General features: G+C 37.6%; 2 protein-coding genes across 6 annotated transcripts; both read right to left on the bottom strand.

Annotated features, from left to right (window-relative positions):
• Positions 1 to 980: 980 nt before the first annotated feature.
• Positions 981 to 6,475, bottom strand: LOC103319804 (DUF630 family protein, putative (DUF630 and DUF632)). 4 transcript variants are annotated; one of them, XM_089046731.1, is made up of 5 exons: positions 6,217 to 6,475; positions 4,323 to 5,883; positions 3,524 to 3,738; positions 2,864 to 3,087; positions 981 to 2,115 (listed from the first exon to the last, which is right to left on the bottom strand). In XM_089046731.1, the coding sequence occupies exons 2-5, from the start codon at positions 5,761 to 5,763 to the stop codon at positions 1,320 to 1,322; spliced, it is 2,676 nt and encodes an 891-aa protein (XP_088902857.1). In that variant the 5' UTR covers positions 5,764 to 5,883; positions 6,217 to 6,475; the 3' UTR covers positions 981 to 1,319. The 4 variants fall into 4 exon arrangements, with proteins under 4 accessions (XP_088902857.1, XP_008219621.2, XP_088902856.1 ...); XM_008221399.3 differs by having other exon boundaries at positions 4,323 to 5,932; positions 6,217 to 6,427; XM_089046730.1 differs by lacking the exon at positions 6,217 to 6,475 and adding an exon at positions 6,075 to 6,211 and having other exon boundaries at positions 4,323 to 5,932.
• A 7,049-nt stretch (positions 6,476 to 13,524) lies between these two features.
• On the bottom strand, positions 13,525 to 16,620 carry LOC103319803 (putative L-ascorbate peroxidase 6, chloroplastic/mitochondrial). Of its 2 annotated transcripts, none has more exons than XM_008221398.3 (11): positions 16,185 to 16,620; positions 15,970 to 16,090; positions 15,776 to 15,876; positions 15,596 to 15,683; positions 15,391 to 15,458; positions 15,222 to 15,308; positions 14,856 to 14,930; positions 14,670 to 14,747; positions 14,486 to 14,590; positions 14,106 to 14,180; positions 13,525 to 13,949 (listed from the first exon to the last, which is right to left on the bottom strand). In XM_008221398.3, the coding sequence occupies exons 1-11, from the start codon at positions 16,494 to 16,496 to the stop codon at positions 13,944 to 13,946; spliced, it is 1,116 nt and encodes a 371-aa protein (XP_008219620.2). In that variant the 5' UTR covers positions 16,497 to 16,620; the 3' UTR covers positions 13,525 to 13,943. The 2 variants fall into 2 exon arrangements, with proteins under 2 accessions (XP_008219620.2, XP_008219619.2); XM_008221397.3 differs by having other exon boundaries at positions 13,525 to 13,802; positions 16,185 to 16,618.
• Positions 16,621 to 18,250: the final 1,630 nt, after the last annotated feature.

Consider the following 18,250-nt stretch of genomic DNA (forward strand, 5'->3'; position numbering starts at 1 on the left):
ATTTGGCAAGTAAACTCCGCCTTTAATCTCAGTTTGGTATGGTCATAAATGGGTTTGTACCGGCTAAGATTGTCCAATCAGAATACGACACGTCATTGAGTGAGAGATTAGTTTCACGTCTTGACTATTCATTCTGTGGGCTATTTCCCATAGGATTCGAAATAGTTTTATTATTATTATTATTATTATTATTAAATAACAAACAAGAGGGTTAATAAATTATTTCCTCTTAAAATCCCCCAAAAAAAAAAAAAAAAGGGCTTAAAATTTGTAATCGGTATTAAAATAGAAAATAAAAGAAAACGGGTAATCTTCATGTGGCATTAAATTGAGAAATTCAAGAGTAACTTACGAAGAAAAAAAATCTGAAAAGTTATGAAAATAATGTATTGCTCAATATCGAAAAAGAAAACAAAATCTCACTTTAAGTTAAATTTAATTTTTTGGAATATTAGAAGAAAACATATTGGATGTTGCACTTTTCATTTTCAATAGGTTGGACCCATGGCCCGTGACTTGTACTACAAAGCATTCCTTCCTGCACGCTGCTGGACTTTTCTATTTTTTTCACTCGGAAAAGTCTCTTCAATTTGGCTTTGGCATTTAACAGAGAAGAAAATTGGATGGCGGTGACTGGTTTGCAGCATTCATTCAATTCAATTACAAATTACAAGTAGGTAATGGTCCGAGGTTTTAGGTTAACAGAAAGTCCAAGCCCACATCACAATCCACAGTTCCAAGTTAACAACTACAAACGGCATTACCGACAGTTGATGCATTGCATTTGCATTGCAGCAGTCGTCCACGGATAAGCAATAGCTGACCTTTGAAGGAGGACGCAGAGCGTAGCATTCTTCTAAGACATCAACCAACCAAGAATGAAACAGCTCTTTCATTCAAAACATTTAGTTTGTTTACTACAAAAAAACTACACCAAGCTGACATCCCCCCCCAATCCACACATTCCAATAACAGACAAATACAGCCACCTGAAAACCAATAAACTAATAAATGAATTCCTGTACAAATTTGCCAATCTGTTAGATGGGTTGTGCAGACCTAGATATCAAGTCAAGATGAGATATATTCATCAACTTCCAGGCAACCAAGGGATCAGCTCTACAAAGCAATTCTAATATCCCATGTTCCTTTTTTCTGTCATGCCTAAAAATTCACTTATATATAGTTCCCTTTTCTTCTTCTGCTAATCTACCATTTCTAAATGTATGCAAATCTCAAACGACGACTGTACATATACAGAACGGCTAGCTACTTCACAGATTACATATCCGACTTGTACGCATAAGATTATACATTTACTATGAGCCTCCGGCATCTTGAAGTCTGACTTGCTCATGAACTTTCAAAGCCTCTGAAGTGAAATTATTCAATGTTTCAAAAATTGGGACCAATCCTGCTTGCAAACTGTTGGAAGCTGCGTGATTAACCAATTTGATTGCCTCCTTATGCCTTGCTTTTTCCTCGGATAATCTCTTCCTCATCGAATCCAAATCCACCTTCAGATCATCCAGTGGTGAAACTCCACTCTCAGAAGGAGCCTTTGACAGAGCAGTTTTGTCTGTTGATGCATCATGGTCATGCTCTCTCTTTGCCCTCTCCATACGCAATTTTCTAAGTTGGCTCTCCAAATTCTTGGAGACGTACTCGGCTTTGACCCTTTGACGTTGCTCCTCATCCTGCCTTTCCCATAACTGGTGCAAGGTTGAAGCAAAATCATGCATCGCATCTGCCACTCCCTTTTCAGAAATTCTTTCCATTGCTTGGCACCAATCATTGCAGACTACAAAAATGGGTGGAGCTCCCATCCTGCTTGGGGAGAAAGGGGCAACTCCGTCAGGAGTTTCTTCAGGTTCCTGATTAATGCACTTTAAAAGCCACCCATTTAAGGACTCCACATATGATTTTTGGGTGTTAACCCAATTGTTAAAGGAGGTGCACCATTTCAGAAGCTCCATTTCAAGTTCAAGAGTAGCTTTCAAACCGGAATCTCTTCGAAGGCCGGTATTTACTTTAAGAGATCGAATTTTGCTCTCCATAATAGCTTGGAACTGTTTCTGGTGGCATTTAAGCATGGATTTCCACATTCTTATCAATCTGCAGATAAAAAGACATTCCTAATATCAAGAAAAGAACCCTGGGAAATTAAGAAATCCTTTTAGAACTTTCAACATATAAATTCAATGGGTCATTCTTCAACTCCCCCTGACAAACTCACTTTTTAGAAAAATTTATCACACAAAAGCGATGGAGAACAAGACCAGTGTAAAGTCCCGGCAAATTTTAGGTATACCATCACCAGTAAGTAATTAACCTATGTTTGGTTGGAGGGAAAAGATAACGTAAAGTCCCTTTAGCATACTATGATCCCTCAAAATATGGATGGGGTGGTGGAGTACAAACGAGTTCAGAAATCATAAACTCGAGTCACATATATTCTCCCTACCAAGAATAGTGTAAATGTTCCCACCAAAAGCCTGCCTGAGAAAGTGACCCAATCAGTGCACCAGATCCACTTGGGTAAGATTAAAGCAGGAACTAGTAAGGAAGCATTTACCTAAATTCTAATAGAAAACAGAAGATAACCATAACCATTGAGCAGGTGAAGGCCCACTACAAACCACAACCAAATATTCAGTTAACTATTAGGAAACTAATCTCTAACACTACTACCTCATTACCTCATATATACAAGTTCTATACATTAGAAAAACAATAAGATGAAAGAAACAGAGGAAGGACAAATTTCAGACAGGTCATCCAATACTAATTGTGAACCACTGCAAATATTACTGGGAACCAAAGTAATGAGCATTTAGTAAAAGAAGTTGAAGCATTTTGTTACCCATGAATCAATTCCGTGACTTGGGGAAGCAATTCTTCATCCCTCAATTTATGTATCCTGCTCGATATGGTATCAACAGCTCTGATACAAACATTAATTTTTGTTAGCAACTTTCGTACAGAAGCCTGGGTGGCATCAATCTTAGCAGACTCAGCTCCATGATAATCTAGACTTTTCAATCTCTTGCACTTCTTTTCATAGTCAACCCGTAACTTTTCTTCGTCCTGAAATTAGTACAACACCAATACATAAACAAAGGTCAATAGAAGCAAGCACCAAGGCAATTGAAGAATTAACAATTTGAATGGATGCCAATAGAAAAAAATTTGAGAGTCAGAATGCCCAAATTATATAAAGGAATTCAAAGATTTCTAATAACACTGTAAAATTCGAAGTTCAGGTTCTCAATGGGTGAAAATGCATTCTAGTTGTTAAATCTGAGAATATCAAAGATTTCTAATAATACTGTAAAATTCGAAGTTCAGGTTCTCAATGGGTGAAAATGCATTCTAGTTGTTAAATCTGAGAATATCAACTACTCCGTTGCCACCTGCTACAATGAAACTACTTGATGATTATCTGTGACTATCAAGGATTTAAGTATCATCATAGTAGAAAAAATAAGTTGCACGCCATCCATGATTTTTTTACACTTTTTACCTTAACTTCCTTGTATAACTTTTTCTCCCATGCATAAAGTTTCTCCAAAGTTGATGAGAGGTTTCCAGACTTCTTGTTGAAATCTTTGCCAGGTTCTCCCTGGTATGCTTTTGCCACTTTCATTGTCTTAGAAGTTAGTCTTACTGGTTGCCCGGATGGAGGTTGTGACGACAACATGGAAGGTGCTACAAGGTACAGGATCCTGGAAAAGATCACTGCATAGAGATGCACAAGTTTCAATGAAACAGTTGGAACAATGCTTCTTTCAAGATCACAATAAAGAATCACTAGACAATAATAGGATTTGATTATCGATCCCACAAGTATTGTCCAGCTGAAACAATGAGATTAATATTTTATATTTCAAACTAATATTCAGATTAAATTGGACTTGGTTTAACTTTTTGGTTTAGGATTTAGGGTTCAATGAGAAGTTGAAACTGCAAAAAAATAGAGAGATCTAATCACCTGAGGGATGATATTTTACAGACTTTCTTGTTTTCGTCCCTCTCTATCTATAATCAACATATTTAATAATAAAATAAATAAATAACAACCATCACACTATAAGCTCTGAGGACGCATAAAGACATCTGAAGCAGAGTAGTTACAAATTCAAGCATGGGAGAAATTAAGCCCTCGTTACAATGAATCTGGCGCAGTGCAATGCAGGGACAGTACATAACTTACACTCTCAACAACAGAAACAAAAATGTCATGGCGTTTATGATGTTGGAAGCAATCACTAAACAAGAAGATGCATGAGAAAACACCAGGAAACTAAAGCTTAGACTCCTACCTTTAAGTGCCGCGCCTCTAGGCTGATAAGGTAACTTGCCTACCTCAAGCAACATGGCAACCTCTTTCCCATAACTAGAGGCGGTCTCGAACTCATCCCTGATCTCCTTTACAACCTCTTGAAGATCCCTTGTACCGTGGACTGACAATGTGGTTAAGCTACTCCCTTTAGAAGATCCAACACCCAATATCGATGGCGCTTCAAACTCAAAACTCACTCTTTTTTTCTTGGCACCCTCCTCTTCAGAGTTTTTCGATCCAATTGTATCTGGACTGCTCTTTATCTCCTTCCCTTGGACAGAGTGTGAACTCTCACTGCTATGCAATGGCACTGTCCCTGAACTCCTCTCACTGCTATGCAATGGCACTGTCCCTGAACTCCCCTCACTGCTATGCAATGGCACTGTCCCTGAACTCCCCTCACTGCTTGGCTGCTGCAATCGCACACCCCTTGAAGTCCCTTCACCCGAATTCCGATTCCTACTCAAATAACCATCCTCATTTGCCTTCCTCTTCTCCTTGTGAACCTCTTTCATCACTTCTTGCTCTGTCTCATCTTCCAACTCCGGAATTCCCTCTCTCTCCCTCACCTCCTTCGAGTCCGGACTACTTGTGGTGGACCCATACCCGTATCTAGCCCTCGGATTGTAACCCAGATAACCACTATTATCAAAAGAATCAAACACATTCAGGAAATCCCAAGTGGAGGTCTTCGGAGGTGAAGGCGGTGCCGGAGGAGGATCCGACGGCGGCGGGCTCGGAGGCCGCCGATTGTACGGATACTCACTTGTCATGGGTGACCCCATTGGGTACCCAAAAAACCCACCACCTCCATACGGCTGATAACCCGGATAAGGATCCGGGTACGGACCATTTTGGGTCGGATATCTCCCCGGTTCTTCATAAGACACCGTCTGCATCGGTGTCTCAGACCTTCTCATGTAATACATATGCGAAGTCGGAGGGTAACCATACGAAGAAGAAGATGGTACCTCTTGTTCTGGGCTCTCCTCTATATGAATGTGACCCGAAGGCGAGTCCAAGTCAGAATCCGACCCGGACCCAGATGAAAAATGCAAGTGCGAGTCTTCAATGTCCTCCTCCTTCGCCGAATCGACCGAAACAGAGTGCGAAATCGAGGTAGACGACGACGAGTGTTTGTCGTTTTTGTGAGGGTACCTTCTGGGCTTGCCTTCGTCGGAGGGCAACGTGAGAACGGGAGATTCCGGCGGCGAAGAAGACCCGCCGGCGCCGGAGATTATGAGGTCTTCGTCGACGAACTTGCAGAGGGCGTCGCCGATGTGCTTAAGGGAGTGGAAATAGGAGAGGTGGGCTGCGGCGAGAGCGTAGCGGGTATCCGACGCCGTTTTGATGAAGTCCTTGCGCTCTCTGCAGAAAGTGACTAGCGGCAAGTTGTCGACCTTGGAGCCACCGCAGCCCATATCATCCGGCCAATAACCCCTGAAGACAACCCAAAATTACAAGCCAATGCCACTCACCACCACCACCACCACCATCTCTGCGTTTAACGGCGGTTCTTCTCCTCATGGTGTCCTCCACGCCTGTCCGTACAAACGAAGCATTGTGAACAACCGCAGATCCAAAGATGATCTAACCGGAACACAAAGAGAAAGCAAAAACGAATTCAGACCCAAATCAGAATTTGAGATTTAACGGAAAACCCTACAGCATAAAGTGAACACTACGACTAAGCACGCAGAGAAAAAATACAGACATGCATATACATACATACATAGATATACAGGGCAGGGGCCTATAGATGCACAGAGACGGGTCACATGAGAAATAAATTAAATGGGTAATGTAGGAAATTAAATAGAGAGTGAGATTTGGTGCATGAAAATGAGTGATGTAGAGGATGAATCAAATCTGACCGTTGAGATCGATGGGGATGAGTAAAGACTGTCCATGCGAGGAGGGACAGAGCCTCAGAGAGTCTATGAGAGGAGGAAGAGAAAGGTGTGTGCAGAGATGCAAAGAGATTTTTCAATTTAATTTTATGCGATATTGTAATAAATTATATGAAAACAAAAAATTTGGGGCATGGAAATGCGTGAAGATGGGAGCTGGGTTTTGCTTCTTCTCGTTTGTTTGGAACTTGGGAGTTTTGTTTATTCAGAAAATTTCAGACTTTGAGAGAGAGAGAGAGGAAGCGATGAGAGAGAAAGTGAGAAGAAGGGACGTGGAACCCGCCACTGGAAACAGGCCTCGTCATTATTACCATTTTCAGCCGCATTTCTGACTCCTGTACCTGTTCTGCTTTTACCGCGGAGAAAGTGGGTAAATTCTTCCTCCCTTTGTTCTCTGTCAAAATTACCACTCTCTTTCTTTACGGGTAAATTTTTATTAGCGCCTAATCTTTTTAGCTGAGGTGGTGGTGGCATGTTGGAAATCAGATATTATCGTAATCTTTTAATTTTAAAAAAAAATGTCAGAAAAAAAAAAATCACAGCTCACCATTAACTCATACTGAGAGGAGTTAAAGGAGATAGTAAATGATAAGAGTTTGTAAATTGTATTTCTGAGTAGTTAATTGCACGTACTCACAAATAAAAGAAATTAATATAAATATAGTAAATGATTCTTTTCCTTTTTGTTAGCATGGAGGGAATGAAACCATTAATCTTATGTTATGGCATGTTTACTTATAGGGAAGGTTGGCGATCAGTAGTGTAATTTTTCATATTCTAACTTCTTATACGTTATAAATACATGGGTGTTATGGGAATTACTCTGATTCCTTATTGACACATACGGAATCAAAACGTATATAAATTTCATGTCACGATTCATAATCCAATGCTTGAACAATTAAGAATTAGATTGATTATGAGGAACATCTAATCTAATTCCAATTCAATATGTTATCTATTTTTAACTTTCTCGATTTAAATTTGGAATTTTCGGGGAGACAAGTCCAATGGTAGAATTAATCGAAATCCAAGACCAACTTCTGATGAAACAAGTCTAGTTTTCACACAAATCTTTTGTTCTTCCATTGGAATGTGAATTCAAATCCATATGGTTTTCTTCTCTTCATTTTTTTCTTCCATTTTGAATGGACATAGACTTTGACCTTCTTGAAGGCGCATTGCATTTATTTAAAGTTTTTGGGTGAGAACTGGTTTGGTTATAACGTAATGGAATTTGTCGCCGTTTGGTTTGGTGAGCAGAATCATTGTAATCATTTGGGGGGGCCTCACCCCTATTCCACCAGAACATGTTCAAAAGTAGCTACAATCTAAAAAACGTAAGACACACGCTAATTCACCGTTAATTTTGTTTTTAGCTATAACCTAAACTCGAACTAACCCTACAAATACGGATAATCAAGCGTTCAGCAAAAACAGTGTGGAGTCGTTGCACAAACAATAGTGCATGTATTGTGTCCAGAGTATGTCTTTTGTAAAATTAGTCACACAATTAGCGTGGCCGACGTTAAATATGAAAAAGAAGTTTAAAAAATATTTGGCTTCTTATTTAGATCGAATCATTTCGTCTGACAAATCAATCACATTTTGACGCGTATACATCCAAATAGCATTCTCAAACTTTTTGGCAAATCAGAAAAGTGGAGTTCTAGAAATGAAGATGGTTGGTTTGGTTGGTATGAAAAGGGACATGGGATTGAAAGCTTAAAAGAGCGCTGTTGTTAAGTAGGGGCCATGGATAGAAATTTTTTTAAAAATAAAATTAAAGATGAACTATTGTCCTCTCCAGTTTTACTAGTTTTGTTCCATCCAAACACAAAATTGTTTTTATTTTAATTATTGAGTTGGGCTGTTTCTGACCAGCTACTTTGGACTACCCCTTCGAGGAAAAAGACGTCAGCTCATGGGCCCACTAAACATAGGTCCATTGTAATACGAAACACCCGCCGCACGATTGGTTGACTGCGAAACACCCACTGCACGATTTGTTGACTTTTGTCCTCTGTAGGCCCGCTACGAGGTAGGTGGACTTGGATAGATGAACCCCACTTCGTCTTATTGCCATGGTCCACGCGTCCTTGACCAGATTCCCGCCTGAAATGTAGGACATTTTGGTCATTCTCTACATGGTTATCCTCTTCCCGCCATCCCTTCTAATCGAATTCAAGGCAATAGAAATTCCTGAGGTCAAACAAGTTGTTGGTTGTGATTTGAAGCCAATTAAAGTAAATTTACAAAATTGTCCTTATATTGAAATCAACGTAAAATAACGTGACAATAAAAAGTCATTTTAGAAAGAAAATATATATATTATTAAATTTAAGAATTAATTAATAATAACGAAACTGAGTTACGAACAAGCATTTAAAGTGTTAATAGAATTCAATAAATCAAACGTCTCTTTTTGACAATACGTAATGCCTGACTATATACAACCATAACATTTGACTTCAAATCCAAAAAAATATATCCTATGGCTTTTATGTATTGCCATCACTATCATAGTTTGTTTAACACTAATAATAACACAATGACTATATTATAAACCAGATTTCATTGTTTACTTTACTAGGAATTGAATACAAAACCTGAATAAGGGACTCAAGTACTTGAAAGTACATACGCTTCGATAAAGACAAAACAACCGACCGTCTTCATCATTAACCTTTTTTCTTTTTTTTTAATCTTCATTATTAATCTTATGTCGGCAAATAAAAGAAAGGAAACGACGATTGACATTAGTAAAATATCCGTTGATGTGCAAAATTTATAAAACATAATTTGTTAAGAGTATGGGGTAATGTTCGGTCATATTATAACGGCGTTAGTCGTGGAGCCACTTTTAGGCCTGAAGTGGTCTTGGCCCCTCATATTTTTATCTCTCCTCTATTATATTATATGTAACATATAGAATTTGTAATAAATAACTTATAATTTAAGTTATAGTTTCTTTTAAAATAAATTAGACATGACTAAATTATAAATATTGAGCTCTAAACATGAAATTATTGAATACTTAAGTATTTTATATACTTATATTTATCTACTTCGGTCATCTTAACTTTATAATTTTAGCCAATTCACTAATGTTATAATATTATATTCTAAATTTAAGAAGTTTTTTAATATGACGATGACCGCTCTATGTTATAACAAATACAATTAATATAAATTAATAACAACACTTGACGGTAAGAGAGTCCCACACACAAAATTATCCACGTGTATATGTACTAGCGCGTGCAATACCAGACCATAGTCTTCTCGTGAACAACATAAACTCACTTAAAATGTGGGACCTATACCTTGACTTTGCTGTGGCCCTGGGTTCGCCGCCGGGGAGACCTTGGTCCACCGCCGTCTGATCGGGAAACGACATGCACATAGCAAACACTAAATACGATGGATCCCACCCGACCTAAGCAATGTGCGCCACGTGGAATCATGTCAGGCTGACACCAACATACTGGGTGATAGAAGACCGATATTTTCCAGTTGGGAACTTCTGAATTCACATGGCTTGAAGATCTCTAGGTCATGCTTGCTTGCTTGCTTGCTCCCCTATAAAACATTTCATTTCAAAAGATGCATTTTGCCTTCATAATTTAATTTCTATTTTTATATGATTTTCTTTTACTTTTTGGTCTTAAATTATTATCATCATTATTATTTTAATTGTGGGTTTTGCTTTTTCTTATGATGAATGTGAAATTGCTTGCGCATGCAAAATGCATTGGTTGTTGCATCATCACACGTACAAACTGAATTTTTGAAACAATAATACTAGACACTAACTTTTAGATACTAATTTATTTGACGATTTCTTATTTGCCGTGAATAATAAAATTAAGAATGAGAACATAATAAAAATAAATGAAACACTGCTATATAAATTAATAACTCATTCGGATTTGCATGACTTGTCAAATTAATATTAGAATAAATTCATTGCGCATGGATTGTCGCATCATTGTACGCCGTGGTTGAGTTATTGGTCAACACCAAACCGCGTTGGATTACGTAGCTTTCTGCAAAACTTAGCTACAAATTATTGGTTAGTCCTATAATTCAATTGAAAATTAATTGTTGTCTTACTTAATATATATTTCACACTTCATTAGGACAAAACAAACCTACTAACCTTGAAGTTGGTTTATCAATATAATTAAGTTTGGGAATGAATGAGAAGCATCCTTTAGAGTAGTACATATATACCTAATCTAGGCCATCTTCTACCATGCATTAAAATCAAGAAGCTTCAATCAAAAGTTTTGCATGTTGACAGGAAGTGATAACGAAACTTCAATCAAAAGCTTTGCATGGATATTATTATCACGTGTTATTATCATTTTACTCATACGTGTATTTATTCATCAATGATAAATTCATGATATATTAATCATGTCGTAAACACTACGGTGCGACCATTACACTAAAAAAAATATCTCATATATATGTACGAAATTAAAGGTGGCACAACAAATCATCACCCAAGTGAATTTGTGATTGCCTTTCTTTTCCCCGTGATAGAAGGAAAGAATTGATTCAAACACTGTTTCAATTACTCTATGAATTTTCGATGCGAACATCTGGAAAGAATTAGAATTTATAAAAGCACAAGAAACTGGTTAAAAGAAAATCATCTTTTGAAATTGTCAAACATACCAAAAAGTTGTCTTTTCATTTGAAAGTTATTCTTTTCTATGCCATGAAAAGCTACTTTTAAATTAACAAACAGCCCATCTTCGAGGTTAAATTGCAAATTTGAGAAAGATGAGCTCTCTCTCTCTCTCTCTCTCTCTCTCTCTCTCTCATGAGTCATGGCACACAAATGTTGGACCAAATAGCCAACAGAGTAAAATTATGCAACTATATAGAGTTTGCTTGCTTTTAGGCTTTGATTTTGAAGTAGCTGGTAGCTAGGGTAGGGTTTCACTTTTTTTGGGTCCATATGAAAAAGGCAGAATTAGATCGCACGAGCCCCATAAAGGAAAAACAAACAAAGGCTTTATCAGAAAAGGCTGATACTCAACCAGGACCATAATAACTTTACTCAATGGCTCCATTGAGAACAATCATTATGGCAAGACCCCTATCTGCCACCCAATTGGCAGCAAATTGCAGAGCTGTATGATTGGTTTCTTTAATATCTTTACCACTTTTTGGCCAGGGAAAGTTCACTCTCTTTACCCTAAACCCAAAACCCATTGTTTACATGTTAGGCCATGTTGCAAACAACTCCGTAGTGATTTGGGGTCATTGTTCCTAAAACAACACATGTTAGGTCATGTTTGGTTTACGGAAATTAATTGATAAGAAATCAATAGCCATATATAGTTTCCTATGTGAAGGGAAATCGAAGATTCATTTTCCATGTTTAGTAACGTTAGGAAAATAACTAGGAAATATCATTTTATTTCATTTCCCCATATTTGGTTAGGGATTGGAAATGCATTTTGTTTAGTTTCCCAATTATATCCCTAAATCATAAATTTGCATTAAAAATTGTAATTAATGTTTGCATTGGTATTTTTAATTGTTAATAGTAGCAAATTGGGCATAAAAAGTTGTAATTAATGGTTGCCTCAGTTTTCCATGAGGAGAGAAAATTGAAACCCAAGGTGGGTGGAGGGTTTCATTTCCCCCTATATTTTCTCATGAGACGGGAAATCATTTTCTATGTTTGGACCAAATATGGGAAAGTAAATAGTTTATGGAAATCATTTTCCATGTCTGGACTTACCAAACATGGGAAAATAAATAGTTTCTCATTTCCAAATCCTTTTTTCCATGAATCAAAAGCAACCTAAATTCTAATTTTTTTAATTTTTTAATTTTTTTTTTGGGGGTTTGAATCAACCTAAATTCTATGAATAGAAGAAACCCTTTATAAAAATAAAAATAAAAATTCAATTTAGGGTTTGAGGAGGTGGTGTTTGTATTGGCATTGTTTGTTTGTTTGAACCATATTAGTTGTAACTTGTACCATAAATTTTTAAGAAAGTAATGTGGTGAGCACTACATAGAAAATTGTCATACTTGGGAATTTGGGATCATATGGTTCACACAAAAATAATAATAAGTCACACTTGGGAAAACACAAACTTCGAGTTGGTCAATACCAAATTTTAGTAAAATTTGTTAATAATAACATGGCATGATCCTATGCAACAATGCCAAATTTGTTAATAAAACATTAATTTAAAATTAGTATTCATAGAATACATGAACCCACTATTTAGATCTTAGCAACATGCCATTTTCTACCCAATATGGCTATGGACTCTGTTGTTGTCAGACTTTTAATATGAAATTTTTAATTACATGTTTATATAAAAATCAACCTAATCAAGTTCAAATTGTCATTCTGATTTACATGTCTAGTAAGAGAACATTTTCACTTATCTCCTACAATATATTTATGCATTTTCTTGCAAGCACTTGCAATATATTAATGTCATCTTGATCATTTAAACCCTGGAAGTCTAACTCCAACCTCACTTGAATAGAATCTTTTCTTGTAGGTTTCAACCAAAAAATTTGGTTGGTTGGTTGGTTGGTTGGTTGAAGGTTTGGGTGAGACGAAAAATAGAATCTTTTCTCATCTCACTGCCCCTTTGAAAACCCTTAAAGCTAAAACCTCCAAACTTCTCTAGTAAATCTACATGGTGAAGCTTGAATAGTAGATAGGGGAAAAAAAAAAGGTGAGATTCAAGGTAAAAACTAGAGAAAGACAAGTGAGATTATTCAAGCTACGCTAGAATAGATAAAACATGGCCAGTTTTAACTGGACCGCGGCCCAGATCCATTAACTAATAGCTCTGTTGATCCCCAAAAAAGAAAGAGAGAGAAGAAAAAGCAGAAAAAACCAATTGATGGCTTGGAGTAATTATTCCCTTTGTTTACATGTTAGTGTTACAAAAATGTCAGGTAAAATAACATAGCCACAAATGGATTAAGAAATGCAAATACGTTTTTCTTGGTGCTGAATAGAGAATAATGATAGGTTTGTAGCAGCGCAGGTGAAAACCAATGGGACAAAAGAATCAGCTCCTGAGCTGATCATCGGAATTCAATTTATCAGTCAGAAATACAACATTTTTCAATTGTATTACCATGGAAGTTCAGCCGCCCGGTCACACTTGTTTCATTTGGGTTCTTCAGTAATGCAGGAATTTCAGTAACCATTTTTCAGTCAAAGGGAAGACACATAATCTTTTGATACTCTCAAAAGCTGAACTAGCTCTGATGTGACCAAAATTGAAGAACCTTACATATATATTGTTTGATATTGTTAGATAAACCCCACATATAGGCAACCAATGCAACTCTCATTGATAAAAAAAGAAAAAGAAACAACAGCAGAAACCCAAAATTCAGTTTCCAACCAACGATGTCAAAAGTGCCAAAACCCCAATCACGATTATAATGTTCAGAAAATAATTAGACTGTAGAGGCTTATCCGGGCTTCCACCAACAGCTTGATACTCTGCCCGAATCTTCTGCTTCATATTCTCTGACAGCTCTCTCTGCAATTCACATAGGTAATACTATTGAATTTATTCCTTTCTCCTTCATTTAAGACTTCCAACTATTATATGTGAGTATTGAAAATAGCTTCATCTTGTATTATTATAAGAGACGGCACTAGAAAACATGATACTTGCTTTTTAATCCTGCAGAAAACCATAAAAAGTAAAGAGCATGAAAATTTTGTATGAAGACATTTCCCCCCAGAGTTGTCCTCTATCCTCACAGATGCAAAGGATTTGTTAAAATTATTGACAAAAAGAATATTGATTATTGAAGTATGAGTTTTCCATGTTTACAACCTTGCCAGATGAGTATTTTGCTGCCACAAACTTTTCTGGTACTGGCTGTGAAGGACCATCATCGATCACAATACCCTGAGCATCAAATTTAATGAACAGGCTAAGGTTAATAAGCAAAATAATAGTAAAGGAACAAGTGTTCTGTGTCTGTTGGTAAACGTATTTCTTGGTGAATGGCAAGAGCCAGATAGGCCAACTCCAGAGTGCCAGATTCTAGTTCCTTAAATCAGTTGCAAATAACCATGCCAGATTTTTTCTCTTTTACACAAACTGAATTGGGCATAAATTTTTCATAGAGTAAGCGTTAACATGCATAATTCATGTGGCATTGTTAAATCCATAGCAAAAATAACATAGGCAAGCATTGAAGGCTGGCAAACCTCTGGAGGATCAAATTTGGCTCCCAGGTTGCTGAGTTTAGCATGAGCTTCAGCATAATCCTTGAAGAACGCTTCTTGGTCTTCAGCATATTTCTCAGCATATACCTGCAAATAATTATGAAAATTTGCAGGTAACAAAGAATCCATTTAAAACAACTTGACAATCCTTTTTGTTTTGTTTTACCTTGAATGCTGGATCTTCGAAAAGAACACCATCAGTTGGCAACACCAGAAGATCTTCATCCTTCTTTTCCTTGATATCCTGTAGAAGACATCCACAATAAGCAAAAGGAAAACCTTGTACCAAATCCCTCCAGCCTCCTATTGGAGTATGAGCATTCACACACAAATCAGGATAGTATTCAAATACCGTGAAGTAGGAATTATCAAACTTCAACCATTGTGCTGTCCAAGACTGTCCTCCTGGTGCCCCTGGCCCATCTTTCTGCCATGTAAATGATGCTAGTTAACTTTCTAGCTATTGTATTAAAATTACTCTCCCTATCAGTGCTGTAGTTATCATAGCTGCTCTGACTAAGTAACTGTTATGCTAACAGATAAAATAATTCACATTATACAAAAACCTTAATCAACTCCATATGCTCATAATCGGGTAGTAAATCTCAAAACCTCAAATAGGAAATGGAAAGGAAAATATCTTACTAAAGCCACTTAAACAGAGAAGCATTTTTTCTTTTGGAGTGGCTTCAGTGAGTATGAGATGCTGATTTAATACCGTGTACTTTGTCTCTGGCTTGCCCCAACCACTGCGATCAGGTCTGGACCTCCCCAGAGTGTGTGCCCCTGATAATGCAACTATTTCCTACAGATCAAACAGCTTCATAAGTAAACATCACATGCAGATCATGGCGTCAAGAAACCTAGTATACAGCACTCAAATTCACCTTGTCATTTAACCCCATTCTGTAGAAAACCTCACGCAGATGATCAGCAGGTGAAGGAGGGCCAGCAGCTAAACAAACACAGATAAATGTTTCAATATGAATTGAGAAAATTGAAGCAAAGGGTATACAGAACAGAGTTCACCAAAATAATTCCAAATTCCATGTTTATCTATTATACACATCAAAATACACACGCTTTACTTACAAGGAAGCCTCCCTTCTTCTGGGCACTGCTCAGGTGCCGAAACATCAACTCTCCCATACTTCATAGGAATCTTTGGTCCCCCAGCCTCCTGAAAATCCAAAGGGTTTAGTCAGTGAAATGAACTTACATAAATTCACAAACTTCGACTTATATGAATGTTAAAGAAGAGATTATATTAACCTCAACAGCAGTAGCACTGGCCAATTGGAACAAGTCTGCGTATGTTACATCAGAGTACTTGTCTTTTAAAGGCTGAATGAGCTTCAATGCATTGACAAGACCTAAAATAGTGAAATGGAAGCTCATTCAACTGAGAGCAAACAAAGATTACAAGCTTAATTGAACAATTATTAGCAATCGGGTTTGGTTAGTACCTGCATTGGCTGCGTGTTTAAGCTCAATCTCAAACCTCAAGCTCCCATTCGCTCCACCTCTTCTTGGCCACTCCTCAATATTCTTGTTGTAAGTACCAGCATCGTGCCATCCCAACCGAACCTGTCGAAAAACAAAAAGCTCGTCACTTTAACTCCAACTTTTCTCGACGAGATCGGAGGCAGACGAAACTGTACAGAATGGGTTAGGGAGATACCAGAATTGGGTGGCTGAAAGTGGTCTTGAGAAGCTCCCTGATGTCTTCTCTGGCGAGCTTCAGCTGCTCCGGGTCGGAAGCGAGGCACTTGGGAGCGGCGGCGGCTGAGTTGAACGCTCGGCTAGGCAGCGGAGCCGCCGAACAGCGTTTGGGGTTGAGGAAGAGGCGGGAAACGATCGGAGTGGAGCCGAGGAGTTTGAGAGAGGAGGAGGATGAGGAAGAGAGAGATAGTTTAGCCGAGGCGGGAAGACGCCGAGACGTGGTGGCGGCAGTGGCTGCAGCGGCGGCGCCGCTGAAAGCGACGGAGGCCATGGCGCTAGTTGAAGAGTGAGAATGCGAAGGAGTGTTGGTGGTGTTGTTTGGAGGGAGGGAGGAGAGCGAGAGAGAGAGAGAGAGAGAGAAGGTGTGGGGTTTCGGATCACCCGTTATTGGTTGCCTCTCCTTTGGTTTTGGAAATGAGTTTGGATAGATGGCCTAGGTGGCCCAATGACCAATGGACCCATGGCCCAATGGCACAAGCTTTGCTTGGCTCTTTGTTTTTATGTCCGTATCTTGAGTTGGTTGATCTTGATAGTGAACTTTCTTTATTTTATTTTTGTTTTTATTACAAAGGAGGACTAGGATTTAGGAAAGGATAAGGCAAGAGTCGAATTCTCTAGTCTTGATAATAATACAGTTAAGATTTTTCTACAATATCTGGTATTGATATTAGTCTTCTATGTCGTACTCATAACTAATTTTATAATCGCGTTGAAAAAGTATTATAAATTCATTACTCTTTTGTTCACATATATTTGTTTGATTCACTAAAAGGACTGGCACGCCAAAATGACCTTATCAAATATGATGTTTTTAGGGTCAATATGATTATAAGTAGGATGCTCTAGTTTGGAGAATTTATCAACAACAATGACCTAAAGTGATCTCTAACATTGGAGATCATGACTATGATAATCAATTTTCTTTTCCAAGTAATCATCAACACATGCTAAAACATTAATCAAACTTTGATTGTATGTACTGTCAAATTGGACTTTTCCACAATATCTCCCATATCAACCTTTTAGTCCCATTCACATTTAATTCTTCTCATACACTCAAAAATGTTATGAATTCATCACTCTTTAACTCATATTAAGAACAGTTCTAGCGGTGTGAATAACCCTGGCAAAAGGCCCCATGGGCTTGAAAACAAACACCACCAATAAATTGCAGCCATGGTAAAAGGTAGGCTCCAACAAGATTGGACAGGTCCGAAGGCAAAAACAGTCGGAACTGTTGCCTGAGGGTGTTGATGCCAACTTGGCACTAGTGAAGAAATTTTTTTTTAAAAAAATGCCTAGTAATTTTTTATTTATTAATCTCATACACTATAAATAAATTTAATCTCATATGAATAATAATGACTCTTGAATTGCGTAATGGATAGGAAAAAAATTTGTTATGACAAATACTATTCACATTAATATTTTTAGGGCCAATATGTTTATGAGTACGGATCCATTTGACGTAGACAACTCCAATTTTGATTTGCTAACTCAGAAAATAACGTCTACCAAATAAAATTGATTGTATGGCCGAAATCATCATAAGTCGAAAACTTTTTTGGTTTTTGCAGAGAATATGCTGCGTAGGAGCCTTTTCCTTTTGTTAGGTAAGGGACAGACACATGAGGACTTGGATTCTGTCAATGCATGTATCGTTCTTTTATTTATTTAAAATTCCTCTTGAAATGAGGTCTAAACTCAAATTTGGATACGAGATCACCTACTTTTGACTAATCAATCTCATTTCTGAATTTTCAGGTATAAGTTTACGAATTGTAGTGTGAAACCACATAGTCAGGGATCATATAATTTCAATTTCAATATTCATCTGTTAGTAAACGCAAATGAAAATCACGAATCGAGTAATTCTATACCAATTCCATGTAAACAAACATGTCATAACTTCCATATAGTTATGGTTTTACATGCATGGGATGTTGTAGGCCAGCAAGTACTGGGCCTAGCCAGTTTTAGCATTTTTAATGGGTTGGGCTAGGAGGGAGTCAAAGAACCAAAGCC

This window comes from Prunus mume, linkage group LG2 (assembly GCF_029339155.1).
Source record: "Prunus mume cultivar Tortuosa linkage group LG2, ASM2933915v1, whole genome shotgun sequence".
Classification (NCBI taxonomy): Eukaryota; Viridiplantae; Streptophyta; class Magnoliopsida; order Rosales; family Rosaceae; genus Prunus; species Prunus mume.

Excerpts from the sequence above, each read along its gene's own strand:
- LOC103319803 (XM_008221397.3), bottom strand. The coding sequence starts at position 16,496 with ATGGCCTCCGTCGCTTTCAGCGGCGCCGCCGCTGCAGCCACTGCCGCC. Across the intron at positions 14,591-14,669 it reads TCGAAGATCCAGCATTCAAG|GTATATGCTGAGAAATATGC; the intron begins GTAAAACAAAAC and ends AATTATTTGCAG. Across the intron at positions 14,181-14,485 it reads CCAAATTTGATCCTCCAGAG|GGTATTGTGATCGATGATGG; the intron begins GTTTGCCAGCCT and ends TTTGATGCTCAG.
- LOC103319804 (XM_089046731.1), bottom strand. The coding sequence starts at position 5,763 with ATGGGCTGCGGTGGCTCCAAGGTCGACAACTTGCCGCTAGTCACTTTC. Across the intron at positions 3,739-4,322 it reads TAGAGGCGCGGCACTTAAAG|TGATCTTTTCCAGGATCCTG; the intron begins GTAGGAGTCTAA and ends ATCTCTATGCAG. Across the intron at positions 3,088-3,523 it reads AGTTATACAAGGAAGTTAAG|GACGAAGAAAAGTTACGGGT; the intron begins GTAAAAAGTGTA and ends TACTAATTTCAG.